Source organism: Nuphar pumila, chromosome 7, assembly GCF_984573655.1.
Source record: "Nuphar pumila chromosome 7, dmNupPumi1.hap1.1, whole genome shotgun sequence".
Lineage (NCBI taxonomy): Eukaryota > Viridiplantae > Streptophyta > Magnoliopsida > Nymphaeales > Nymphaeaceae > Nuphar > Nuphar pumila.
The window spans coordinates 122,530,035-122,554,696 of record NC_143255.1 but is presented as its reverse complement, the minus strand read 5'-3'; the positions used below and the strand labels follow the sequence as shown (position 1 = coordinate 122,554,696).

General features: G+C 36.7%; 1 protein-coding gene across 1 annotated transcript in view; it reads right to left on the bottom strand.

The window, feature by feature from the left end:
• Positions 1–24,425, bottom strand: part of LOC149833265 (uncharacterized) — a 39,915-nt gene extending 15,490 nt beyond the window's left edge. The window contains exons 1-8 of the mRNA XM_090015022.1: positions 23,955–24,425; positions 22,351–22,460; positions 19,547–19,609; positions 19,280–19,469; positions 19,071–19,175; positions 18,807–18,934; positions 7,269–7,848; positions 87–152 (exon numbers count right to left, since the gene is read on the bottom strand). Of these exons, the coding sequence (XP_089871148.1) occupies positions 87–152; positions 7,269–7,848; positions 18,807–18,934; positions 19,071–19,175; positions 19,280–19,469; positions 19,547–19,609; positions 22,351–22,460; positions 23,955–24,203 (1,491 nt within the window). The 5' untranslated portion in view covers positions 24,204–24,425. The remainder of the gene's footprint in view (positions 1–86; positions 153–7,268; positions 7,849–18,806; positions 18,935–19,070; positions 19,176–19,279; positions 19,470–19,546; positions 19,610–22,350; positions 22,461–23,954) is intronic.
• Positions 24,426–24,662: the final 237 nt, after the last annotated feature.

Here is a 24,662-nt window from a genome sequence, read left to right as displayed (position 1 = left end):
CTTGACAGCATAAAATAGAGTATATCAACCCCAGCAATGCTGCTGGAGCTAATACTCGGGTATGTACAAAGAAGAAAAGCACTTACAGAAGTCAATTTTGAGTACTCTGACACAGAGAGTGACTCCACTGATGAATTCCCTAATAAGTAAAGCTGCCATAAACACAAATGAATAAGTCTTTCTTAGTGAACTTCCAATATTACATTTTTCCACGAGAATCAGAAACCAAATGCCAGTGAATAGAGCTCAATGTGTTTGTCAATACAAATGTCTTGCAATAGGTCGTTTCTTAATAATATAATCCACATGAAACTAAGAATTACTACTTGCAAACAGCTTTAAATATTAGTTTAAGTGATTAGTGTGTGGAAGAAAAGCTTTAGTTTGACAGCACAGCTTGTAACTTCTTAAATAACATGGTCAAAATCTGTTACAAATGTTACAGTCGGCCCTCATCATGAGAAACAAATAAATAAAGGAATCTGTTGAGGAATTTCTCTTTATTTTCTTTCTTCAAGATATGGATGCAGCAGACTTCTATGCATATCCTACTGATTTCTAGTTTCATCACTGCTTGAGGAGAATAAGCTAAGCAAGAGAACTTCTTAGAACAAAAAGTATGGTCGTGAAAAGTCTATAAAGTAGTTTGCAGCCTTGTGGGTCAACCAGGCAGAATTAACTTACCAGAGAGAAGTGAAAATATCAATCACTTGTCGCATCTTACTCTAATGAATTCACCTTAATAAGATGTAAAGAGAATGCATGTAATGCTACAGCATATGCACCACACAAATTCAACCAAGTGAAGGGATGAGTTTGATCAGATTAACAAGAAACTAAACCAAAGAATTCGGATTCAACATTTCAACGCACACAGAAGTATAAAAAGTTGAATGCACAATTTTCATGCACAGATTCTCATCTGGAAGTGTTACAGAAAATATATTACATGATAGAGTCTAGGAAATTAATATTCAGATTCATGAAGGTTGAGCTAATAGATGCAACACATGGGTCAAGCTTGCATATATTTCATTTACGGTTATTCCTTGGTTTGTTAAGGAAATGTGGCAGTATAGAGTCTAAAGTTGCCTAGTTAGCAATACACAGATTAAATGCATCCATTTAGGCTCAGATCCACTTTGTTTTCTTAATAACACTAACAGAAGAGGGGTAGGCAAGTAAGATTGGCGTTTGGACAGAACTGTAGGTCCAAGCCTGGTTTGTTGAATAGATCAACCCAAGAATGGTGTTTAGGAGGTGCAAACAGCCAGGCAAACTCACCTATGTTGATTATGATAAATAATGCAAGTCCTATCAAGTCTACTCCCAACAACTATACACAAACCAAAGCTGATCACTCACAAACATGGATACGGTTGGGACTAAACACCACAAAGGACTCTAAGATATAAGAATCTGAGAATTGACACCATTCCTCGCGTCTAAACATCACAAAGGACTCTACGATAAGGGAGAATCTGAGAATTGACTCCATTCCTTAGCCTTTTCTACATCCTATATAGTGTGCCTATTAGATGTTCATGACGTTCACTAGGGATACTTCATATCGACCAAATTGGCCCCCAAGTAATATAGTTTTAATCATTCTTCACTTCCTCTTCTTCTTTCTCTTTGTCAAACATTGGACTTAAAGAAGCAACACATTCAAAGCAGACAATGCTACTAGAACAAGATAATATTGATAGCAAATGTTTCAAGTTTCATCTGTAATGAAATACGCGGAAATAAACACAACGTCCTATAATGGACATTCACACATAGAATGCAAAGATCAAGTCCACAATAGACATACACAAAAGCCAACAATGGCTTGCAAAATATGAAAATGTTATAGAAGCAAGAAATGAGCATCAAGAAGCCTTACAATGCAAAGGGGTCTACCCCTTTATTTATAGACAAGAGAGTGAGAGAGAGAGAGTGGGAGAAAGAAGAAAAGTGGGCATTGGGGGGCCCAACAAGGAGTCGTTGGGGGCCCCAACGGTCATATTTGTGACCGTTGGGGGTCCAACGACTCTTGGTTGGGACCCCCAATGCAACATGCATTTAATGCATGTACAATAAAAAAGAAAAAAGAAAAATACGAATAATAAATAGAAAAAGAAAAAGAAGAAAAGCATGGAAAAGACTAAAATGCCTCTATTGGGCAGAATTACAGAAATACCCTAAGTCAGGTATGATGGAATTATATATATATATATATATATATATGAGTACATATATTTTAACACCCTCTCTCAAGCTTTACGGGGACATGACCGAAAGCTTGTTGAGAAGGAACATAAAACGAGGAGCAACAAGAACCTTGGTGAAGAAGTCCGCCAACTGGTACTCATATGTAACATACGGCAAAGTTATAGTCCCTCTTAGATATTCATCACGAACGTAGTGGCAGTCCATCTCAATATGTTTAGTACGCTCATGGAAGGTGTGGTTGCTTGCGATATAAATGGCACTTTTATTGTCACAGCACATCTTCGAAGGTGTGGAGATGATTATGCCCATATCACTGAGAAGACTTCTAAGCCACACAAGCTCCATGGTTGTAGTAGTCATTGCACGATATTCTGCTTCCGTTGAGGACAACAATACTTTGTGTTGCTTCTTGCATATCCAAGAAATCATAGTCACCTAAGAATACACAGAAACCAGTAGTTGAAACTCTATCATTAGGATTTTCTCTTCAATCAGCATCAGTATAAGCAATTAAATCAAGTGACGAAGAAGAGGAAAGAAAAACTCCCTTAGTTATAGTATTTTTAATGTATCTGATGATTCTTAAGACTGTACTCATATGCACGGTTGTAGGTGCATGTTGAAACTGACTGACTGAGTGAACTGCATGAGCTATGTCTGATCGAGTGATGGATAAGTATGTCAGAGACCCAACGAGTTGACGGTAGGGAGTGGAATCTTCGAGAAAGATTTCATCTTTCAACCTCAACTTTGCATTGATAACTTCTGGGGGTTTTATTTTCTTGTCATCTGAAATGCCAGACTTTGAACACATGTCAGCAACAAGTTTCATTTGAGAGAGAATGTACCCTCGTGGAGAGTATGCTAATTCAATACCTAAAAAATATCTTAAGAACCTAAGATCAAACATGTCAAAATTTTCTTAATATCATTAATTCCTTTCTCATCACTTCCAGTGAAGATCATATCATCAACATAAAGTAGTAGAATAACTACTGAGGACCCTGCACTTTTCACAAATAAAGCAGTGTCAGTATAACATGAATGAAAGTTTAAACTTGTCATTACATTGCTAAATCAATCATGCTAAGTCTTTGGAGCTTGTTTCAATCCATATAATGCTTTGTTAAGTTTGAGAATTTTATCGTTATCAATACATACTCCTGGTGGAGGATCCATGTAGACCTCTTCATTTAATTCACCATTTAGAAATGCATCCTTAACATCTAATTGATAAATACGTCATTTTTTAACTGAAACAACCGCAATAAGAGTCATAACACTAGTCATTCTAGCTACGGGAGCGAAAGTTTCTTCATAGTCAATGCTGTATTCTTGGGCGTTTTCTTTAGCTACCAACTGGGCTTTATAGCGTTCTAATGATCCATCACTTTTAGTTTTGATTTTGAAGACCCATCTACATCCAATAGATTTCTTTCCAGTGGGTAATGAGGTTATTTTCCATTTTTTTGCCTTTTCAAGGGCATTAAGTTTTAAGTTCATGGCTTCAACCCACTGGAGAATATTTTTGGCTTCATTATAATGAGATGGTTCATGAAAATAGTGTAACGCAATTAGACACGCCCCATATTTTGGTGTTAGAGACTCATAGGAAACAAACCTATTAAGAGGATTGGAGATTCGGCCGGATCTTCTTAAAGAGGTTTCTTCTATGTTGGAACCTTGAGAGTATTTTTCTAAGGCACTTATGGGAACTTGTTGACCACGCTTAACATAGGTTTGAATTGATCTACTTTAAATGATATCACTTTCATTTTCAACATTGTTAAGAAGAATATCCTCTTGGTCATTCAACAAATCATTAGAAATTACCTCTTCTTGAGGAGTCACATCTTCTTGAGGAAGAAGATCAAAAAAAGAAAGCATATTCACTTTCATTAATATCTTTCATTTTTTCAAAACCATTTTCATTTTCTAGGAAGGTTACATCTTTAGAAACATACAGTTTGTTGCTCTTGAGGTCAAAGCATCTAAAACCTTTTTTATTTTCTCCATATCCTAAGAAAACACATTCAATAGCTTTAGGGGATAATTTATCTCTTTTATGTAAAAGAACAAAGCATTTGCACTAAAAAATTCTCAATCTATTAAAATCGGGTGTTCTTTCAAAAAGTTTTTTATATGAAGATGTATTTTGTAAGGATGAAGAAAGCATTCTATTTATCAAGTAAGTTGATGTTAAAGTGGCTTCGGCCCAATAACTTTTTGGAACTTCTTTGGAACTTCTTTGGAAATAAGAAGTGTCCTAGTGGTTTTCAAAATGTGTCTATGCTTTCTTTCGGCTAAACCATTTTGTTGAGGAGTTCTAGTTCAAGATTTTTTATGACAAATTTCATTTGAATCTAAATAATTTTGAAATTCATTTGATAGGTACTCTCCACCCGAATCAGATCTAAGAGTAGAGATATTACTTAAAAATTGATTTTTTACTATCATATGAAATTTCTTAAAGAAGGCAAAGACATTGGATTTTAGGTTGAAAAAATAAATCCACACATATCTAGAGTAGTCATCAATGAATATAACATAATAGGAGTATCCTCCTTTCGATATGAACGGAGAAGGACCCCAAACGTCCGAATGAACTAACTCAAATGGCCTCTTGGACACAAAGGTTCTATTTGAAAAATGAGTAGATTTTATTTTCCCAAAAATGCAACTCTTACAAACAAAATGTTTCTCATTACAAAATTTCTTTTCAAAGAGAAAAGAGTACATTTTTGAGAAACTTGGATGTCCAGTCTTTGGTGTCAAGTTTCAATATTTTTATCTTGGACATCGTTACAAAAAGAGTTTTGGAATTTTCAAGTTGCTCATGTAATAGAGATCTCCCCTCCTATAGTCTTGCCCAATCTGCTTCCCGGACCAGAGATCCTGTATAGAGCAACCCTTAGTTGAGAAGGAGATTTCACATCCATGATCACATAATTGAGAAACAGAGAAAAGGTTTAAATTAATTTAAGGTACCACCCTCACATTTGGCACAAAAAAATCTTTGGAAAAACTTAACGTTCCAAAACTTTTGACTTGTAAAGATTTACCATCGGCGGTTGAAACATAAGAGGTTTTTGAGTTATTACATAAGTCGAATAGCTCATTCTCAAGAGGTGTCATATGAAATGATGCTCCAGAATCAAGGATCCAAGAGGACATACCTGGAAGAGAAGAGGAGGCGATCGCGGCACCCGAAGTTGATGGTGATTTGAGTAGAATTTGGAGTGCCTCCGATAGTTGAGCAAGAGAGAAGGAATCCTTCCCTTTGATGGGCTCCTCCTTCTTTTGAGTAGTTTCTTCAACGGAAGCAACCTTACTTTTGAGAGCTTCATTTAGCTTAGGGCAATTAAGTCTTATGTGACTCGGTTCTTGGCAATGATGACAAATGGCTTTTCTATAGTTGCCATTATAGTTATTTTGTCTTCCAAAGTGTGGATGCTTGTAAGCTTTCATATGATTGTCAGGTTTAGACACGGCCAAAACTTCATCTTCTCCTTTAATCATGCCAAGACGAGTTTCTTCTTGGCATATCTCGACTATGGCCTCTTCCAATGGAAGAAGCTTAGATCTATGAAGTAGAGAAGATCTAACTTGTTCATATTCGGGCCTAAGCCCATATAAAAATTGGAAAAAGTGTTCTTTCATTTGTTCTCTCCGTAGTTCAACATCTTCACTAGAAACCCATTTTTGTTCTAGTAGAGATAGCTCATCCCATAAGGGTCCAAGGATGCTAAAGTAATCTCTTACACCCATTTCCCCTTGCTTAATGGTACGAATTTTCTCTTGGAGGAAGAATTGTCTAGCAAGGTCCTTTTGAGTATAGATACCTTTCATAAAGAACCATGCTTCGTTTGCCATTCGAAACTTTGCAATGTTGGCACAAATCTTGAGCTCCACATTGTTCATGAACCATGCAAGAATTTTTGCATGTTTGCTTTCCCAATCTTCAACTTTAGATTGGTGATCTTCAATGGCCTTCATGCGAGCATTTCTTTCAAGTGCTTTTTCTTGATCACCGTCCATCTTTGTGAGTTGGAGTTGTGGTTCCGAAATAGTGTCCATAACATATCTCCAAAGCTTTTTACCCTTGAGGTTGTTCTCCATAGCGGCGACCCACATCATGTAGTCGGTACCATTAAGTTTGAAGGAAAGATCGATCTTTTGTTCTCCTTCCATAATGACTCAAGAAAGGATGACAAACAAAGAAGGAGAAATACAATATGCAAACTATAACTAATCAACTAGCTACAGCAAGAATCAAGAGCATAAACCTAGCCCTGATACCATGTAATGAAATACACGAAAATAAACACAATGTCCTATAATGGACATTCACACATAGAATGCAAAGATCAAATCCACAATGGACATACACAAAAGCCAACAATGGCTTGCAAAATATGAAAATGTTATAGAAGCAAGAAATGGGCTTCAAGAAGCCTTACAATGCAAAGGGGTCTACCCCTTTATTTATAGACAAGAGAGTGAGAAAGAGAGAGTGGGAGAAAGAAGAGTGGGCGTTGAGGGACCCAACAAGGAGTCGTTGGGCCCCCAACGGTCACATTTGTGATCGTTGGGGGTCCAATGACTCTTGGTTGGGACCCCCAATGCGACATGCATTTAATGCATGTACAATAAAAAAGAAAAATACAAATAATAAAGGGAAAAAGAAAAAGAAGAAAAGCATGGAAAAGACTAAAATGCCCCTATTGGGCAGAATTACAGAAATACCCTAAGTCGGGTATGATGGAATTATATATATATATATATATATATATATATTAACATCATCAACATTAAAATAGTGTACAAAAGAACACATATCTAAAAGGCTGCATGATCTCTTGCACGGCATGAACAGTCAAAACCAGAATAGCTAGTATGATGAACACCTCACCTCATACATATCATTTTAGTTGTTCACCATCATTCAGTGAATGAGAAAAATATGTTTTCATTGGCCACTAAAACCCAATTCTCCCAAAAGAAGAAAATAAGGTCTATCACATGAAGAAAAGAAAAATCTGACTAATCACCTGGCCAAATGGAACATATGATGGTAAGGAAGGCACCCTACGCCAAGAACGGGACTGTGCACTCTTATCATTTCTAGCAGCTGCTCGACCATCCTTCAATTCATCAGATGTCTCTTGAGTTGAATCAGGAAAAGGCTTAAGAGATATACCATCAGTTCCCTCCTGAATTTCAAGATATTGTGGTGCTGAGTCCATTTCATCAACTGTTGAATTTAAGCTTGAATCAGACATCAATGATTTGCCCTCAGTTTGTTGTTTTCCCCATTTGAGCCAATCAAATTGCTTACGAACACCCTCTAAAGGCACAAGCCTAGAGAGCCGCCAAAAGGAACTCTTGATAGGAGTAGGTCCCAAGCCTAGAACCATACGTTCACCCTCATTCTCCTTCAGTTTGATCTTTTTTGCTTCCTCAAGGTCATGTTTCCCCGGAGTTACTCCACTGACAGAAGCATCCTCAGAATTTTGTAATGTGTTTGAACTATAGTGATGAAAATATGCAGGAGATAGAATGCGAGGCACCAAATCTTCTGGAATGCAGTAAGTCTTAAAGTAGTTTTGCCATCCCTTCCTATTGACATAGCTGAGAACAAGTAAAAATAACCCAAATAATCATGTTTTAGTTAGTTCTGCATATAAAACAAATAATCTAAGCTAGAAGTACTGATTGTATTGACAAGTATCTAGTAAGAAAAAATATCTTGTAGGTCCATTCCAGAACCATTTTTTACTCTTCACCAGCAAAGGCTTCACTATGTATTACAAACCCCAACTCTATTATTACATTTCTTATAGGACTTTTTACTTTTTGTAGTTGTTTTACCCTTATTACCCCAATTCTCCTCTAACCAAATAATCTTTAGCTTCACTGTCATTCAACGATGTGCAAAATTACAAGCTTTTGAAAGTAATATCTCATTTCACCACTTCGTTTTTTCTGATGGGTTAACATAGAATTGTTGAAGACATGTGGTTGTTAAAAATGTAAATGTATATACAATGTATGTGTATATATACATATTTGTGTATATACATATACATGTATATATATATACATGTTAGGGTAGTACCTAACTAGTAAATAGTAACTAGGTCAGTGTCTAACTAGTTTTTTTACTTTTTGATATACATACATATATATATATATATATGTATATATATACATGTTAGGGTAGTACCTAACTAGTAAATAGTAACTAGGTTAGTGTCTAACTAGGTTAGGTTTTTTTTACTTTTTCTTTTTACTTTTTCAACTACTTTGTAGCTAGAGAGCCTAACGGCTCTATTGGAGCCGTTGGGATCTCTCCCAACGTCTCTCTAAGGAGAACCCTCTTGTGTTTATAAATAGGGGTGAGACCCCCTCTCAAATGTATCTTTTTTGCATGGTCTTGATCAATAAAATATTATTTTTATTCCTTGTGATTGCCCCTTTAATGGACGTTTATGTGTGAGCCTATTTTGTGGCTTGTGAATGTTCTTTTGGTGTTTTGGTGGAACTCTTCGAGTGTCCACCTTTTTGTTTTGGTGAATACAATTTGGAGGATCTTGTTTTCTTACATGGTATCAAAGCTTGGAAATCAAGCTGATTTTTTGGTGCATTGGGAAGTGTGTCACTCAAGATTTTGAAGAGATAAAGTTTCTTTTGCAAAAGTTATTCAAGTACTCGTGTGTTCGTAGTGCTCTCTTAGTGGTGGAGTGCACGTGTGTTCGTGTTCTTTATTGGAGGTGCTCTCTTAGCAGTAGAGTACTCGTGATACTTTTGTTTATCTCCTCTCTTTCTTCCTCTATCTTCTTTCTCTTAGCCCTTGTAAACATGGATGACAATGATAATGTCACCTTAAAACCCATCAAACTCAATGACACAAACTTTATAACATGGGCTTCAATGGCGAAACACTTCATATGGGAGAAAGGGTCGTGAGGATTAGTAGATGGGTCGGATTTGGAACCCAAACTAATTCTTACCAAGATAAAAGGGAAAAAATACCTCTTACAGAGGCGGAAAAACCAAAGCTATAGCCATGTATGAGACAAAATGGAAAGAATAGAAAATGAGGCATGCCAAGATTATGTCTTAACTCATAAGTAGTGTTGATATCAAGAAGTACTCGAGTCTAGCTAAGTTTGAACATGCAAATAAAGCATGAGAATATCTCAAGAAAGTATATTCTCTTAAAGATATTGCTCATATTTGCAACTTACAAGACAAAGTACGCACCAATGACTCAAGTAGGAAAAAGTATTTGAGAATACTTTAGTGAGTTGTCCGACCTTTGGAATGAGTTAGCTCTTCTTAAACCACAATGGCATCGTCCTGAAGACATAAAACTCCGTCAAAGACAAATTCATGATGAGCATTTCTATCAATTTATCAATGATCTAAGACCGGAATTTGAATCTACCAAATCAACTCTTCTTCATAGAGGAAAAGTTCTCTCTATTGAAGATACCATTGAAAAGCTAAGTATGGAGGAAAATAGACTAAAAAAGAAGACATCCAAAGAAGATGATTCAGTCAACTGGGAAACCATGTTCATACTTACAAATCACCACATTATGGGCTCGAGATAAAAGGAATAGGAAATTTCGAAAATATTTCAAAAGATTTTTTTATTCCAAAAATTAGATATATTACCAAGTTAAACCTAAATCTTTTGTCAATCTCTCAATTATCTGACCATGGGTATAATGTTTTTTTCTCTTCTATTAGTCGTCGAGTGCAGGATCGCCAGTCAGGGAAGCTAATTGGGGAAGACCATAAGGAAGGATGATTATACTACATAGATTTTTTTAAAATACGCAAAAATACCTTTTATTACAATATTCAGAAGTTGGATTTGGATTTATGGCATAAAAGACTTGGGCATCCTAATATATCCAAAATCCAGCACTTTCCAAATATGAAAAAACTTTGTAATTTTGAAAATTTTACATGTGAAGATTGTATTATTCGCAAGATGAAAAGATTGTCATTCCAAGAAAGAACTTTTGTCTCTACACGACTACTTGAGTTAGTGCATTCGAATGTTTGAGGCCCAACACTTGGTATATCTAAGGGTGAGTTTGCATATCATATAATCTTTGTTGATGATTTTACTAGACACACGTGTATTTATTTTCTCAAACATAAATCTAAAGTTTTTTTATATTTTCAAATATTTCATAATTTGGTCAAAAATAAATTTCAAAAAGATGTCTCTATCTTTCGCACTGATTTAGGGGTACAATTTTTATCAAAAGATTTTAAAATTTACCTAGAATCAAATGGTATTATACATCAAAAATCTTGTCCCTACATTCCACAACAAAATGCCTTGGCCGAAAGAAAATATAGGCACATCATAGAAACCATAAGAACTCTTTAAACTTACTTTTGATTATTCTAGACTAAGGGTTTTTGGTTGAAAATATTTTGTATTCATTGATAAAAATGATAAACTTTCTCCTCGTGCTACACCTTGTGCTTTTTTGGGGTATGCAAATAACTAAAAAGGTTATAGATGCTTTGATTTTAAAAACAAGAAACTATATGTTTCAAGAAATATGCCTTTCTTAGAAAAAAAATTGAATTTGAGAATCTTAAAGACATAACTGAGTACTCTTTCCTATTGGATCTAATTTCAAAGTTTGGAGATTATGATGCAGATCTTGATAAAGATCAGGATATCAGAAATGATACGGTGAGTGAAGAATAATCTCTTGACAATGAGATAAGTGAAGAACAATCTCAAAATCAGAATTGTATTCAATATTCCAAGCATAGTAGTTCAGAACATCCATGTGCCCTTGAAAAATATACTAATAAAAATAATGTAGAAATACAAACTACAAGGTCATCAAGAGTATCAAAACCCCATAGAAAATTTGTGTCCTATGAGTCCTTTTCACCTAAGTATCAAGCTTAGGCTGCATTGATACATTCCTACATAGAACCCTTCAATTATGTTGAAGCAAAGAAACACTCTGAGTGGATAGAATCCATGAGGGTAGAAATAGATGTTTTATAAACGGTGAATACTTAGACTATCCAAGATATTCCCTTAGGAAAGAAACTCATAGATTGTTGATGGGTCTATAAGATAAAAACCAAGAGTGATGGAACACTTGAAAGGTAAAAAGCTAGGTTAGTTGCCAAGGGATAATACCAAGATTATGAAATAGATTATGAGAAAACCTTTGCACCTGTTACTAGAATAACCACAGTTAAAATTGTAGTAGCCCTTACCTTTGCGAAGAAATGGCATATATACCAAATGGATGTTAAGAATATGTTTCTTAATGGTAAATTGGTTAAAGAAGTCTATATGGAGGCACTATCTGGTATAATTATTCCTAAAGGGAAGGCTTTTCGTTTAGATAAGACTTTGTATGGCCTTAAACAAGCTCAAAAGGCTTGGTATGATAGGTTTAGTCAAGTTATACTTGAAGTTGAATTTCAATCTTGTTTAACTGACACGGTTTTGTTTGTTAAGATTTTTGATGCAGGTATTATTCTTCTTCTTCTTTATGTGGACAATATGATCATCACAAGAGGTAACAAACAAGGAGTTGAAAACATTAAAAGACTTCTCAAAACACATTTTAAAATGATTGATTCGGGGTTTTTAAAGTATTTTTTTGGTATAGAAGTTGCTTATTCCTCTAAAGGTTAATTACTGACTCAATTTAAATTTGCTTTAGATATTGTTGTCAGGTCAGGTATTTCGGATGATAAGAAAGTTGACACTCTGAAAGTTGTAAATGTCAAAACAAAGATTGATGATGGAGAACCACTTAAAAATCCAACACTATACAAACAACTTGTCGGGGCTCTGTCATATCTCTTAATTACAAGACCTGATATTGCACATGCAGTTCACACAGCGAGCCAGTTTCAGCATGCTCTCACCATTATTCATATGGGAGCAGTTTTGTGTATCATTAGATATCAAAATTTCTATTTTTCAAGGATTTTTCTTGTCTACTTCTTCCTCCTTAAATTTATTTGCTTGTATTGATGCTGACTAGGGAGGTGATCCAAATAACCGACATTAAACCACTGGTTTTTGTGTGTTTTTATGTGACTCGTTGATCTCATGGAGGAGCAAGAAGTAGCATAAAGTTTATCTTTCCTCAACCGAAGCAGAATATTGAACCATGACTACAACCACTATAAAGGTGGTCTGGCTAAGGAGATTACTCGCTGACATAGGTGTTCCAAGTACAGGAGCATCACGACTGGGATATGACAACAAAAGTTTAATCTAAATTGCCAGCAACTGGACCTTCCATGAATGAACCAAACATTGAGATGGACTCTTACTATGTACGAGAGGAATTCTACGTGGCATTATTGATCTTCCCTACGTTACTTCAGAATATCAATTGGCAAACTTCTTTACCAAATCTCTCGTTGCACCTAGATTCCACTTTCTCTTGGACAAACTTTCGGTTATTCAACTGCAAGTTTGAGGGAGAGCATTAAAAATGTAAATGTAAATACATGTAAATATATATACAATGTACGTGTATATATATATATATATATGTATTTTTGTATATATATATATATATATATATATATATATACATGTTAGGTTAGTACCTAAGTAGTAAATAGTAACTAGGTTAGTTTCCATGTCACATGGGTGCGGGTACGGGTGCAACACGGGTGCGGAGCAATTTCAAAAATTTTGAACACGAGGACACAGCTATATATATGTATATATATTTTTAAAAAAATATATATAACAATAATACTGAGCGACGTGTTGTACTCTATAGGCCCAAAGGCAGTGATAAATGGGCAAGGGTTGCTAGATCATCGCCCAGAAACGACGCGTCACACCGGCGCCCGGGTGTGGTGTCAAATAGGCAAGGGTTCCCTCACTTTGTTGGACGGGTAGGGGTAAGGAAGATAGTTCAAGACCATAAAATTAGGTTAGCCACTTGGAACATAGGGTCTTTAACTGGTAAGTTGGTAGAGTTAGTAGATGTTATGTGTAGGAGAAAGATGGATATTTTATGTCTACAAGAGACCAAATGGGTAGGTGAGAAAGCAAAAGTGATAGAACCTTGGGGATATAAGATTTGGTATAAAGGAATAAATAGGAATGGAGTAGGGATTGTTATTAGTCGTGAGTTTATAGATAATGTAGTTGAGGTCCGTAGGAAGGGTGATAGGATTTTACTTATTAAATAAGTATTAGGTACGGATATTATTAATATTATTAGTGTTTATGCACCTCAAGTAGGTTTAGATGATTCCATTAAGCATCAATTTTGGGAAGATTTAGATAGAGTAGTACAAGGGATATCTTATGGAGAAAAGCTTTTCATCGGCGGTGACATTAATGGACATATAGGCATTAGTAGAGATGGATTTGAGAGTATCCATGGAGGCTATGGTATAAAAGAAAGAAACGAAAGTGGAGAAAGGATTTTAGATTTTGGTTTGTCTTATGATATGATCTTAGCAAACACTTGGTTTAAGAAGAGGGAGTCTCACCTAGTAACATTTAAAAGTGGGGTTAATACGAGTCAGATAGATTTTTTCCTACTCAGAAAGAGAGATAGGGGTTGTTGCATCGATTGTAAGGTTATACCGGGAGAAAGTGTAGCTACACAACATAGAGTCTTAATTTTAGATCTTAGAATTAGAAAATGCCGCAAACGGGATAGACATAGGATAGATCCTAGAATTAAGTGGTGGGCACTGAAAGGAGCTAAACAAGGAATGTTTGTAGAGAAGATAGTTAAGGAAGTTGATTGGTGTCTCGAGGAGGATTCAGAATCAATGTGGAATAAGATAGCGGGTGGCATGAGAAAGGTGGCTAAGGAGGTATTGAGTGAGTCTAAAGGCGGTGCACCGTTAGGTAAGGATACATCATGGTGGAACGAGGATGTCAAATTAGCTATTAAGGTTAAAAGAGAGTATCAGAGAAATCTAAGTAAGAGTCGTGATAATGAGAATTTGGAGAAGTATATGATAGCAAAGAAGGAAGCTAAAAAAGTAGTTCGAAATGCGAGGGATAAGGTATATAAGGAGGTTTATGACAAGTTGAATACCAAAGAGGGCGAGAAGGATATTTATAAGCTTGCAAAGCTGAGAGATAGGAAATCGAGGGATCTGGGTATGGTTAGATGTACTAAAAATGAAACGCAAAGGGTTTTAATCAAAGATAAGTAGATTAAGGAGACATGGAAAGATTATTTTGATAAGCTATTTAATGAAAGTCATGCTCAGGATCTTGGAGACTTCTCCATTCCTTTTCATGAGATGAATCGTGACTTCATGCGCAAGATTCAAAAGAAAGAAATTGCAAAGGCTTTGAAGAAAATGAAATCAAGAATGGCAGCTGGCTCAAATGGTATACCTATCGAAGCTTGAAAATGCTTGGGTGAGAAAGGTTTAGAATGGTTGACAAAACTTTTTAACAAGATTTGGCGGAAAAATGAGATGCCTAACGAATGGAGGAAGAGTACTTTGGTGCCTCTATATAAGAATAAGGGTGATATACAAGATTACACAAACTATCGGGGTATAAAATTCATGAGTCATACTATGAAACTTTGAGAGAGGGTGATTGAGTATAGGTTGAGGAAGGTTGTCATGATATCGAAAAATCAATTTGGTTTCCTGTCTGGAAGATCAACTATAGAAGCTATATATCTTCTTAGACAACTTATTGAGAGATATAGAGAGAGAAACAAAGATTTGCATATGGTTTTTATTGATTTGGAGAAGGCATACGATAGAGTACCCAGGGATGTTCTCTGGTGGACAATGACGAAGAAAGGTGTTTCTCTCAAGTACATTAGTATAATTAAAGATATGTACGAAAGAGTAGTAACCAATGTCCGCACTTCTGGAGAGGTGACAACCAATTTTCCTATAACGGTTGGGTTACATCAAGGATCTGCATTAAGCCCTTTCCTATTTGCTATAGTGATGGATGAGCTTACGAGATCAATTCAAGAAAATGTGTCGTGGTGTATGTTGTTTGTTGATGATATTGTTTTGATTGATGAGTCTAGAGCTGGGGTTAATGCTAAGTTAGAAGTATGGAGACAGACATTGGAAGCAAGAGGTTTTAAGTTGAGTAAGAGTAAGACAAAATATATGGAATGTCGGTTTAGTAAGCAACGAAGTAGTGATGGGAGTGTAGTGAAGCTTGGTGAGCAAGAAATACCGGTGGATGACTGTTTCAAATATTTGGGATTTATCATTCAAAAGTATGGAGAAATTGATGGAGATGTAAATCATAGGATAAAGGTTGGGTGGATGAAATAGAAAAGTGCAACTGGAGTGTTGTGCGATCGTAGAATGCCATTGCGGTTGAAGAGAAAGTTTTATAAGACGACAATTAGGCCCGCTTTACTATATGGTACGGACTATGTCACATGGGTGCGGGTGCGGGCGCGGGTGCGGGCGCGGGTGCGGGTGCGGGTGCGGGTGCGGGTGCGGGTGCGGGGATTCGGCACTTCCAAAAAACCCGGGTGCGGGGGTGCGGCAGGGGCAAAAATGTAATAAGTAATATATATATATATATATAAGTAATATATATATATATAAAGGGGGTTGGGGAATAGGCGGGTTTTTTTTTTTTAACTTTGCAGCTGTCAGCAGCTGACAGACAGTTGCTGTAGCTGACAGACAGCTGCTGTCAGCAGCTGTGCGTGAAAAACTTGCTTTATGCTAGTCTGTCAGCAGCTGACAGACTAGCATAAAGTTTTTTTTAAAAAATTTCGAAGCCCATTTGGGCAATTTTTTTTTTTAAAATGGACATTAATGATCCTGGGTGAGGTCAACGCACCCAGGATCGAGTTGACCGCACCCGGTGCGGCACCCGCACCCACGTCGAGTCGCGTCAACGCGGGTGCGGCACCCTCCTAGCCGAATCCCTGTGACATAGGGTACGGAATGTTGGGCTGCCAAGAGACATCATATTCAAAAAATGAGTATAGCTGAGATGTGTATGCTTAGATGGATGTGTGGAAATACAATAAAAGATAAGATTCGAAATGAGGAGACATGTAAGAAGGTAGGTGTTGCATCCACTGAAAATAAGATGAGAGAGAATCGTTTACAGTTATTTGGACATATTCGGCGAAGGCCTAATGATGCTCCAGTTAGAAGGATAGAGAAATGAGAAAATATATTAGTTAAAAGAGGTCGGGGTAGGCCTAAGAAGACTTGGATGGAGATGATAGGAAAGAATATGAATGCTTTGAACCTTAACGAGGACATGGCATTGGATAGAAATGATTGGAGGAGAAGGATTCATGTGGAGGACCCAGAATGATTTTCTTTTTTGGTTCATATCGCTGACCCCAATTGTTTTGGGATGAAGGCATAGTTGTTGTTGTTTGTATATATATAACAATAATAAGACTCGGTCAAAGTTGTGCCCATTAGGGGACACGGCTATATATATATTTAAAAATATCTATAAAAAGATTGATTTTTTTTTGTTTTTATACATTTTTTGCCCTAAAAAATGGACAAAAATAGACTCGGTCAAAGTTGGCCGAGTCTAAAATGTGGACGAACTCGGCCCCGGTACATTGACTGAGTCTGACACTTGGTTGACCGTGTTCGCCCCATGTCTGAAGCCGCACCCTGTCGGGGCGTGTCGACGCGGATGCGTCGACCTTATAGCCGAGTCCTTGTGACTTAGGTTAGTTTGTTTTTACTTTTTCTTTTTACTTTTTGTTTTACTTTTTCAGCTAATTTATAGCTAGAGAGTCTCGGATAGAAAGCCCAATGGCTCTATTGGAGTCGTTGGGATCTTTCCCAACGTCTCTCTAAGGAGATCCCTCTTGTGTGTATAAATAGGGGTGAAACCCCCTCTCAAATGTATCTTTCTTGCATGGTCTTGATCAATAAATATTATTTTTATTCCTTGTATTTGCCCCCTTTAGTGGGTGTTTGTTTGTGAGCCTATTTTGTGGCTTGTGAATGTTCTTTTGGTGTTTTGGTGGAACTCTTTGATTGTCCACCTTGGTGTTTTGGTGAATACAATTTGGAGGATCTTGTTTTATTTCAGTGTTTTTTCATTTAAGCTCAAATTTTATTTTCATTTAGAACGCATTTGGAAGCAGGAAAAAATCTCATAGGAAAAGAAAATTTTGTCTGAGAAGTTTTTTTATGAAAAATTTTCTCTTGTTTGTGTAACATGAGAAAACTGGGTGAGGGCTACCCTCAAAACTAAAAGCTCTTGATAGGAAAAAAATTTCCATCTCCTTGAGATGGAAAAAAAATTCCTATCAAAATCAAGGCAAAATTCTTTCAAAAAATTTCTATTGTTTGGAATGAATAGAAAAGTCGTCACTTTTCCTTTCTGACTTTCATTTTTCCTAGCATTTTCCCATTTTCAAATGTGCCCTTAGGGCACGTTTGGAGCAAGAAAATTTCTCATAGGAAAAGAAATTTTGATATGATAATTTTTCTAAATGAAAATTTTTCACTTGTTTGTGTAGCACTAGAAAAATAAAATGGAAAATGTTAGAAAAAATGAGAGAGGAGGAGGGGGTGGTGATGGACCAGCTTCTCCACCATGGTTGTCGCCCACCGACTACCGCCCAGGAGCACCAACATCTTTGTTCTTTTATAAATTGTTATATGTCGACGATGATGTTGTGAAGTATGGAGACTGACGTCTCTCGATCTTTCTCCACACACATGGTCTCCCTTCTCCTGCTCAGATCAGATTGCCCCAAAATCTCCTCTTTGGTGGTGCCACGTTCTCTGGGTAGCTTTCTCTATCTATTTTTGTGTATAAATGGTCAAAAGTCGTGATACCCATCTTTGAATTTCTTCTCTTCATTCGATTTTGAGTCTCTCTTTTGTGGGTTGTGTTTTTTTTTATTATTTTAGGTTGCCCTTTACGGCCTCGGCAGGCTGAAATCAGGGAGTTGGATCGCCGAGAGTCTTGTTGCCGGCAACTCGTGGCCGTCTCATCCTCCGCCGGAGGCGAGGCTCTCGGTGGGGAGGGGTGTGTGTGTGTGTTAAATCAACATTTTCTCTTGGTAGGAAACATTCCTCTATCATAAATTGTACTTTTTAAAAAACTCGCTCAGAGAATAATTCTCCCTCGTTTGGAACAGCCGAAAAATCCATACTTTTTTCTTTCCTACCTTCACTTTTACTTTTCCTACCTTTTTCTCACTTTCAAATGTGCCCTGATAGGGCTTTTGGGTTTTATATCCTAAAATTTTTATTTGGTTTTGGAAAGGTTAGATTTTAATATGTGTCATGTGTTGATTAGGATGAGCAACAGAACTTAAAAGCAATTACAGTTCAAAATGACTTGAACATTTGATGATAAATTAATGGAAGGATTACTAATCTTAATACCACTAACAATAAAAAGTACAGAAGGTCCATAAGAAATGGTAAAGTTCAAATTTGGTTACAGAGGTAATGGTCAAACTTTTGCAGGTGAAGAGAAAAGGGTGGTTTTAAAACAGCCATACAGGATATTTTTTCAATCTATTATAAATACAAAAGCTACTCATTTATCAGACAAAAAATAACAAAAGGTACAGTGCTAAACCTACTCCCTAAGAGCAGCATTTCCAACAGGGGGCTGGGAAAAAGTTATACATTTGACATGGACTTTATCGTTCTCTTTTGATGAAGATGATGCAACTACTCGCAATATGGCAAGGGTAGCAAGCACAGCTACCTGCAAATATGAGCAAGAAAATGACATCCATAAAACAATAAACAGCAGGCCCAATAATATATATATATAGACACACACTCATGACTTTATTGCAACAAAAATTAGAAGTAAAAAATAGAAGGCCCATCATACTTACAGCACCACCAAGCGAATGACCACAGAGCACAAGCTTTCTGTTCCTTTTTTGTGCAAGCCTATACAATTCAAGTGCAGGTATTCCCTTTGCACGAGCTAAAAATCCCTAAAAACAAAATAGATAAGTTGAAATTGGGTGTTCATTGATCGAAGTTAACTCAGCAACAAAGAGCGTATAATTGCTTACAAACAAACAACTATTGAACTTACCCTATGTGCAGCTGGTCTTGACTTCTTATTTGGGAAATTAAGTCCCGCTTTTAGTGGCCTCTCAGGATTTTCTCGGATTGTTTGGGCATCAATTTGATCATTTTGAACACCCTCCTGCACTTCAACATCTTCTAAAACATCCTCATGAAATATAGCTCTCTGTAGTATATTTGCATCGGTGATAACATCCCTACAATGATAAGAAGACATTTTATGGCAAAGAGTACAGAAGTTGCTATGTGCTATTGAGTTGATGACTGTGCTTACTTGTACTGCTTTGTTCCAATAAAAGAAGCAAACAAAGTGTCACCTGCTTCTGCTAATAAATACCTGCAACATTTGGAACTTTACAAGAATAAATACAGCCTACACACAATTGAGTGATAATTGTATGATATAGTTTCTCCACATTAGAGAAGTGGTCATCTGCTCAAATCCCAGCTTACTTCAAAAGATGAAATTTAATACCATTATCCTTCAAAATGAAAAGATTAAAAGGCAAAATGAGCAGAATTTTAAATGAGTATACATAATGATATAAAGCTGCCAGTAAATCAGCAGATGGAAGATATGAACATAGAAGATGTTAAAACTCGTGGATTGCATCCTGCAACACATGCCTAATATTCTAAAACATGGATCTATTGTGGGCCCATAACCCATAGGATGCAATGTTATTGGAAGAAGCATAAGCCATGGGACAGACTTGAGGGTGAGTCTTTCACAGACAAGGAATAATGATGGTACACGGGAGCCAGGTACAACCCAGATCCATAGGATCCAAGTCTAGTATTTAGTTTACTTTATAATGTATTTGGATATGGGTGAAATATATATTTGATCCATATTCAAAATTAGGTCGATTATCTGAATTAGGGAAATTTATCTTAACCAGAAAGCATATCAAGATTAGGAAGTGAGTTTATAAAAATGAGAATCCCTCATCTATAAATAGATGAGAGGTTGCAGGAGTTCAGAGCTTTTGGTGGGACAATTTCTAGATATTGCCTTTTCTGTTATTTTGTTTTTTAGACAAATTAATTTCCAATTATTTTCAGTTTTCCTAGACATTGTAGCCTGTAATTTGTAGTTTGATTTTGACATGAAACTGTGGGTTTCAAGAATGATTTTCCTATGGCCCTGCATCAGAATCACACTTTAGATCAAAGTAATTTTGATGTGAAAACATGATTCTTTAATCATGAAATTGTGGTGCATTATTGACCATTGATTTTTGTAACTCTTAAAAAAGCTCCTTATAACATGCAATGGGACAGTCTCAAGCATTTTTTTAACAAGAAAACTGTATAGACCATATCCGTATGGCTTGATTTTGCAAAAAAATAAATAAAAGGAAAATATAGAAGAACTACTAATTTCTACTAGAGAGTACAATACAGTCAAGGGTAGCCAATAGTAACCCTACACATATATCATAGTCACAAATATCGGTATCGGCTATATCTCAGCAAGGCTATTTTTCGCGATATTATAGGTTTGGTGATAAATCTCAGGAAGATCTCAGGGCTTAAAAACAACAAAAAATATATAAAAATAACATAAATAAGCTGTCACCTGGGTACGGGTACGGAGGGTAAAACACAGTAATTCCAAAAAATGTGGGTACAGGGACACAGCTATATATGTGTGTGTGTGTGTGTGTGTTAAATATCACATACAAAATAAATTTTAAATAAACTACTGAAAATATATATTATATACTGAAAATATAATATAGGACAAGCAAAATGGTGTGCCCGGTACCTGTACACGTGTCTAACATGGGTACGCCACCTAAAGTGGCATGTCCCCATAGAAAATAAGTAAGAAAATATCATGTTTAGATAATAAAATACATATATAATAAAATAAATAAGTAAAAAATGCAAAATAGAGAAGAAAAACACATTTAAGATGTAGAAACAAATAAAAATAGTAACAATAATTGATATATTGTGATATTATCAAATTGGCGATATTTTCAAAATATTGTGATATTTTACCTATAATATCGCTTGCTGAAAATACAGCGATAATATCACTATATTTTGAAAATATCGCTGATATCTATGACTATGATATATATATCATATTTTTATTTATTATATGTATAATATTTATATATTTATTTATGTTCATATTTATATATATAAAGCTAAACTGACAATAAAGGGATATGCCCAATGGCTTGTAATTGCTTGCAAAGACTTTTGCTTCAATAGCCCACATGACTATCATTACAAAACTTGTAATAGATTAATGTCATAGATGCACTCTTGACTGGAAAGAAGTGTGCATGTTGCTTCTTCCATGGTTTTAGATTGTACTGTGTGTTTTTTAAAGCATTATATGCAATCAAATAGGTCACATTGGCTTAATTTAAAAAATTCAGCTCTTCAGTGACTTTCTCTAAGTTTTAGACAAAATGCTTTTGATCCTGCTTAAGGTTATCAGAAGCGCAATAAGACATGGGAAAGCGTATTTCTGAAGCATAAAACGTGGCACTTCCAAAACGTGCTGGGAAGCATCAAAAAAATTGGGAAGTGTACTTCCCATTTAGGAGAAGTGTGTTTCCCAATTTAGGGGAAGCTTGCTTTTCCCTCACTTCTCCTTCTTTTTTCATTTTTTTTGTGTTTTCATTTATTTTTCTTTCTTTTTTCTCTTTTTCGCTTCCTAGGTCGCTTCCGGTTCACTTCCTATGCCACTTCCAATTCGCTTCTTAGGTCGCTTCTGAGATGATTCCTGGTTCGCTTCTAAGTCGTCCCACACTTCCCGCTTCCTAAAATTTTGGAAGTGCCTCACTTCCCGCTTCCCGCTTCCGCTTCCGCTTCCGCTTCCCGAATCGCTTCCCGCTCCCACTTTCGTGACTGATAACTCTGATCCTGCTACATTTGTGAGCACCACAAGTAGAGAGAGAACTATAGTTTTTTTATCTATGTTAATGATATAATTATTAGTACAAATCATAGAAGTTCACAAAAGTTATCTCATTTTCCAATCATTATGGACAGAAAAGGCAATATATTTTGTCATGCTAACTTGAAAAGTACTCAAATTTTAAAAATTGATACCTATGTGGCACGTGATCCAAAGATGGTTGCACACGCTCTAGAGAAACAACTTGTCCTCCAAAATCTGCTTTAAACTTATTAACTACATGAATCATTTCTGAAGCAGGCCTCTGTCAAAAAGAAACAAATTGTACTCAATAATATCCACATTCTAATACTTAAATAGGTAGGATCAATACAAGGTTTAATTGACTTCCACCGCCAATGACTTGTGCAAAGTGATGCATTTCACACCATAATATTAATAATTAATTGATTTCCACGCACCATGCTTGATGGAGACACACCTTTAGTTGGCTTTAATGAGATTAAGCTACGTATTTATTTCTCCAGACTTTCAAATGCATATGATATGTTTATATTGATGAACCATAGCGAGATAAGATGGCTCCAATGGCAGAATTAAACAATTTTGTCAAATATGGTGACAAGAATAAGGGATAAAAGTGTTTTAGACCTAGCATGTCATGGGTACTAATCTCGAGGCATGTTAGGTTTGATTAGCTACAACATAAATATTGATGCATAAAATATATCCTCAGTTCAGTTTGAAAGCTGCAGATTTTCAGCACATCTTTGCCTATCCTAATGAGAATCATCAAGTTTCACTAGTGTTACCTACGCCTCTAGGAGAATATCATTTTGCCTTCTGTTGAATTTTGATATTAATATATTGTTACCATGACCAGAAGGAATTAACTAATGCAGCAAATTTCTGCGCCTAATTGGCATGGCCTCCAAATGTTTACCATCATCAATCAATTGAAGTGCATGCTAATGATAGTATGGTTAAACAAATCCACCAACAAGGCAGGAAAACTCTCTCAAATACGATTGAGGCATTTTCGTTTAGACTCTAAACTTTATTAATAATACCAGCAATCGTGCGGAACCTAAATTCTACCATCAAGCCTGGAAAAATAAAGACAGCTCGAAACCACGAAAACTGAGATGTCAGCAATACTAGAGCAGGCCATTGGGAAATTGTAGATCATCCAATACTGCATGGCATTTGGCAATAAACAGAACTACTTTACGATGCCCAGAATTGGAGCATCAAAAAAGCACCATGTTTCATGGTGTGCATGTCAGATGAACTAGAAATAACCCGTAACCCAACAAAGACAATGAGTGAGACAGCAAGTAGAGTAGAGAAGCATCGTGCAACACGTTCTTTTAGATTTAATTAGAAATAAACAGAGGAAAAAACGCTTCAACACCAATTCCACAAATACCATAAACGAGCATGAACCGCCCAAAAGCACAGCAACCTAAACACCAACTCCTTCGAATGCACTATCTTCACAATAAAACCGCGGCCTATCACAAAACCATTAAAAATTCTCGACTAAATCCAAGATTCCTACCCATATCTCCATATAAATCCGATCCCACGAAGTGGGTCACTTTCATTCATGATGATTCATCGATTTCACGTGTCCCGTTTAAAATTTAACAACATAACCTCACTTTTCCGCAACACCATGGAACAGGAAATTCAATATAAACAATGAAAACCGAAGAAGATCCCCAGATGGTATTCAAGATAAACCACTGCCACGATGAATTGAGCAGAGAGAAAGAGGTGGGGAGGTGGGAGAAACCTTGTAGACGCACTCGGAGAGGACCATGGCGCAGAGGACGTCCTGGAGATCAGCGAGGGACTCGGCGCAGACGGCGCGGCAGAGGTTCTGCAGCTGCTGCTTCCTCCGCCGGTACTCCTCCTCGATCTTCCACCGCTCCTCCTTGGATCCGCCGCCGGGCCACGGCCACCGCCAGCGCGGCCACGACGCCCTGATCCGGTCGCCCTGCCCCCTCAGCCACGACTCCACCCTCTGGTGCAGCACCTCCATCTCCGATCGACGGCGACGATGCCGCTGATGGGTACAAGAGAAGACGATGATGGGTGATGATTGACGATTGATGGTTGATGAATAGGAGGGATGAGGGAGGGATTTGAGGCCGTACGAGGGAGCATATGCCCGCGGAATAAGAGCACAAAAAGGAAGGAGGGGATGGGAATTGTTTTTTTCTGGAGCTTGGAAGTTCGTGGTCTTTCTTCTTTTGATGTGAGAGTTGCGCCTTTTGGGTGTTACGTTTCTTCCTCTGTAAGTTCACTACTCGTCGTTTTCCCATCGATTTTCATTTCCCACCCCCCCACACATCTTGGGATTCGTTTTTCCCAAGGGAAAAGATTTAATACTGGGTCAGGTAATGGATCCGATTTGTGTAGGGGTGTCAACGGATCGGGTATGACCCGACTCTGACCCATACCAGATTCTATAGGGTCAGGATTTGATTACAAAGAAGGG